Source organism: Lolium rigidum, chromosome 3 (assembly GCF_022539505.1).
Source record: "Lolium rigidum isolate FL_2022 chromosome 3, APGP_CSIRO_Lrig_0.1, whole genome shotgun sequence".
NCBI classification, from domain to species: Eukaryota; Viridiplantae; Streptophyta; class Magnoliopsida; order Poales; family Poaceae; genus Lolium; species Lolium rigidum.
Genome location: NC_061510.1, coordinates 11,516,676 through 11,521,446, shown reverse-complemented (window position 1 = coordinate 11,521,446; position 4,771 = coordinate 11,516,676). Strand labels below are relative to the sequence as shown.

Below are 4,771 nucleotides of genomic sequence, written 5' to 3'. Positions count from 1 at the left end.
GTATCTACATTAACCTTAATCGTAGTATTTTCTACAAATAGCATTCCCAGAACTGATAGGAGAGTACCAGAAAAAAGTAGGAAGGATGACCAAACCGAAGTTCTGGGAGTACATGTTAAGCATTGTAGCTCGATGTATGTGCAGAGGAAACATCTTTCTACCGCCAAAGCTCCTACTCCCAGGCTCCCATTCAGCCTCAGAAAATTTGAACATTTTTTCCTCCAGTCAACTCATAGGATTCTGGAACGCAACAAACAAACAAACAAAAACGAGTATCCAAGATCCAGGCAGCATTTTAACTCCTACCTCGTGGCCTGCTCCATTCCAGCATCGTTAACGCAAAACATTGTGCATACTCCCAAGTTCTCAGTTCAAATCTTCAAAATGCAGAATAAGAATGAGCACAAATGACACAGCACTTAGCAGAACGGTGAGCCTTTCAAGTATACAGAAGCAGTGGCCAACTGTTTTTATTTATATTCTTTCTGTTGGAACATGGAACTGACACCCTCTTGTACAAAGCAGCCTCTTCTGTTCTGCATTTCCATCAGCCAATAACATATGGCCATGCTGGTTCCCTAAAACCTAAAGACTAGAAACTACTGCATGCAACCCCCTTCCATCTCTATGAACAAGATAAATTTACCCTTTTCTATCACAAAAGAATATGGACATCAAGCCAGATGATGACTGATAATGTTACACTTACACATGATGAGAAGAGCACCACATAGTTCAGTCTATACTCTTCCCAGTGGAGAAAAGGGCGGGTGCCGCGGATCTAACGCGACAGATGGAGGCGCCTTTTCTCTCTTCGTCCTCTGTTTCTTCTTCTCTTCTGCCGTGACAGCCTCAATCAGGTGCATCACCTCCCCCTCAAGGAGCATCTTGAGTGAGCTCGAGTAGAGCTTGTGCTTGCCCTTCTCGATAATGACCGCCGTCGAAGCCTCGGAACAGTGCAGCAGAGAGATGCAGACTGAGAACGCCTGTAGTGCTGATAGGCGCGCGTGGAAATCCACCAGTAGCTGTCCTTTCCCGTTGGCTTTCATGGAAAGGGCAGGGAGCTCTTCTTTGCTACCCTGTTTGAACAACGGACAGACATGAAAAACTGCTCTTTTTTGAAGTAAGATCAATATATGGATGTATACAGCTAACTCGGGCAATTGATCTACTGCATAAGATTAGACTAGACACGAAAATAAGTTTTATGCTCCTAAACATCCAGGTAGCTAAATTTGACCTTTAAAACATAAATTGTTGCATTTTACCTAACGAAGGTCCTATTTGAAAGACATTGTTTTACAGCGTAATGCAAAGATACAAATTGATCTGAGGATAATTGTCTTGAGGAGCAAAACTAATTGGTTAGCATCTTTAAGAATTTTTTATCAGTTCTGTGTTATCTTTTTAGGCAATAACTACTATCCTACCTGACTCATTATTCTCAGAAACTGAGATGTGCATAATACTAAGTAAATGAACAAGTATTTATTAAATAAAAAATTAATATACAAGGGTTGCATTGCATGGTGCACCTGAACAAGGAGCTCCATAGGATGCTTGCTTTCCTTCGTTGCGGAATCCACCCAGTTATCATCATAAGCATTCTCGAGGACAACAAGTGGACATGCCATGTCCCATCCACCACAATCGCACCCCCCACCATACCTCCATCTGTCTAGCAAGGGTGACGGGCTGGCATCATTATCGTTCGATAATCCATGCAGCCCACTCGGTGTCACCACTTTGATAGTACCAGTGGATGAACCATTATCAAGTTCTTTGGATTTGATTTTATTAAATGGAATCTGGATGACAGTTGCTGCAATCTCCAAATGAGGATAAAGATCCTCTTCAGACCATGGGCGGGATGTTGATACCTCTGAATTGTTTCTTGCATTGTGTTGGTGGTCAATCAGATTAATCTGCTGTGGATAGTCACCACAGAACGATTTATCAACGACACCGCAAGTTTTTGGCTGAGTGGTCTCTGTACATTGAGTCTTCTCCTCAGCTGCAAAACTTCGTCTTGCATGAGCAATATCATACAAAACAAACTCGGTGTTGACAGAATTATTCAGAGTGCCATCTTTAGCAACCTCAGAGCATAGATAGGATGAAACATGCATCTGACCTACAGTTGGAGGTGAACATCTGCGTTCATCTTTGGAGGACCTTCCAGCTGTGCTTCCTCGTTTACCACCGCTATGAAAAGTGTAGATTCTGTTCAGCTCACTCCCACTTTCCCAAGACCTGGCAGAAATGGATTCTTCTGGGCCCTCGACGCAAAATTCATAAAAGGGAATACTATTCTTGGAATCAAACTTAAGAACTGCTTGAAGATGAGCAGGTGACAAAGCAGCCGCCGTATGCTGGCTTTCTCCATTTGGCTGGCAACAAGATGATTGGTTCCGTTCGGTCCTCGAGAAATCACTCAGCAACGACTTGCGGGGTGCACCAATTTTCCTGCTAGCCGGCACAGCGGTAGAGTTGGAGTACTCCTTTTCAGTAACAGATGGGCTTCTAACAGACTTGGACTTCATGATAGGGTTCAGCATCTTCTTGAAAGGACTTGATCGAGCTTTACCGCTGTTCTCTGTGGCATGTTGGACACATACCAATGGACTGGTACCATCAGCAGCGCTTGTCTTTGTTGACACGGGCTTAGGGGTATCACTTACTCGAACCCTCTCCCTGTCACCCTGGTCACTCTCGCCAGGACATACACCAGCCCTCTGCTGACAATCTGCTTCGGCACGTCTACCAGACTCTCCATCTAGCAAATGCGGAGCTGCATTTCTGCAGGGGGCTTGTGTAGACTCTTCTTCCTCGAGAGATATCTCCAAGAAACCATCAGCGCAATCATCATTTCTCAACAGTGTGCAGTCCATCCGTGGCCTGTCAAGCTTGAAATCCTCACCCGGGAGCTCACGGAACGATAAATCCAGAAAGTCCTTGGACACTCGACGAGCACTACGGGTCTCCACAGAAGGCTTGGCAGCCTCGGACCGCCGACTCTGGTGCGAAAACAGGTACGCTCCTCCGCTCGTGCTCGGCTGAGAGGACGAGTCGACGATGTCAAAGGACAGGAACTCGTCCCCTCTAGGTGGCGCCGAGTCTATCTTCCTCCTGTCTTGCTGGATCCTCCTTATCCTGCTGATCTCGCTGGAGCTCTGGTACATGGAGCCGCGCTTGGCCACAGCAATCTCCTCCTCTGCATTGCGTCTTGTCGGCAGACTCCTGCAGTGGAAATTCGGGAGGTGGCTCAAGCGAGGCTCCCCCAAGCTGGAATCTGAGCATTTCAGCTGAGTGTGTCTTGTGTCCCGGCTGCCATTTTCTCCAGTAATGTGGCTAGCGGTGTAGGGATTTTCAGGAACTGGTCTCAGTCTGGAATGCGACTGGCGCTTCATGCCGGAATCCTGCCCCATTGATGGAACCTGAAGATAACGATGCAAGATTAGGCTTAGGCAATTGTGAATTAAATGTGATGTTGTTGCCCGCAAAGAAAAAAACTAAATCTGCAGAACAGGCAGGAGGAAAAGACTCTGAAATCCCAACATGAACAAGCCTAAACGACAAACAATATATGCATGAAAAAATACAAAACAATATACTGGGAGAGCAGGAGGCACCATATACTACATCACATCGCTTGTCCCGTGGAAAGGCGAAAGTGGACAAAAAATACTTGGCACAAAAGCGAAAGAAAAAGAAAAGGGCGAGGAGGTCTGAATTCCAAACTGCCCCAGATTTGCGAGGGCAATGCTCACTCGGCAGATCTCACGAAGCAAGCTAAAAAAAACGATTGGAACAAGAACCGCCCAAGGCAGATTTGGGTGCGCGGCATGAAATCTCTCCCTACTTGGCTATCCCATCAAGAACAGGGGGCACGGGGAAGTGCAGATGAAGGAGCTACATTCTGCAAATCAAAAGCAAGAAAGGAGAGCGCGCCCCTGTCGGCGGAAAGGCCAAGAGTCTGCACTGAAATCCCATCCAAGCTCAGCGCTTGCCCCAAATCTGCTGAACGCGCCGAAGAAGAAGAAGAGAGGAGGTGGAATAGGAAGGGAGGAGGCGCCATTGATTGATTACCTGGGCAAGAAGAAGCAGAGGTCGCCGCAGATCGGGGAGGAGGAGGGAGAGACGGGTCCTCTCTTTCCCCTGGGGGAGCAAGGGGACATTGGAGTGTGGGGGTCGGTGCTCTCGCCTCACCTCACTCACTGCTCCTGCCGGCTGCTGAGCTGAGCTATACTCTCCCTCTCTGTCCTCTCATGCTTTGCCAAAGGGGAGTGTGTAGAGACTGACGCACAGAGAGAGAGGGGATTAAGAAAGAAAAATAATGGTTGATTAGCTTTGGGTTTTGTTTAGGTTGGCTGCACCTCAAGGGATCTCCTCCTCCCGCTGCTACGACCGCGGCGGGCGGGCGGCCAAATGATGGCGACGATTAACTAGTGTTTTAGTGGTGGTATCCCTTGGGAGACGGGACGGTTTAATTGGCCCAGCCGATTAGTCTACTCCCGGCTAGAGTGTTTGAACGCCAAATTAACCCTGCAATCTTCTTCATTACCCACTCCATGAGTGTGTCGCGTCTGCTCAGTGGGTTGGGAAATCTACCACATTTTGGGCTAGAGTAACAGGTCAGTATCAACTTTACCATTTTTCCGAAAAACTACCGATTCAAAGGCACATCGTTACAAATCGCACTAATTCACATCTAAGAATATTTTGACTGCAGTCCTATCAGGTGGGTCCAGCTGTAAGAGCTGGCGTGGGT

At 47.2% G+C, this 4,771-nt stretch overlaps 1 protein-coding gene across 1 annotated transcript; it reads right to left on the bottom strand.

The window, feature by feature from the left end:
- Positions 1 to 474: 474 nt before the first annotated feature.
- On the bottom strand, positions 475 to 4,166 carry LOC124694531. The gene is made up of 3 exons (XM_047227507.1): positions 4,090 to 4,166; positions 1,536 to 3,437; positions 475 to 1,079 (listed from the first exon to the last, which is right to left on the bottom strand). Exons 2-3 carry the CDS (start codon positions 3,426 to 3,428, stop codon positions 741 to 743), a joined length of 2,232 nt encoding a protein of 743 aa, XP_047083463.1. The 5' UTR covers positions 3,429 to 3,437; positions 4,090 to 4,166; the 3' UTR covers positions 475 to 740.
- Between the last annotated feature and the right edge of the window lie 605 nt (positions 4,167 to 4,771).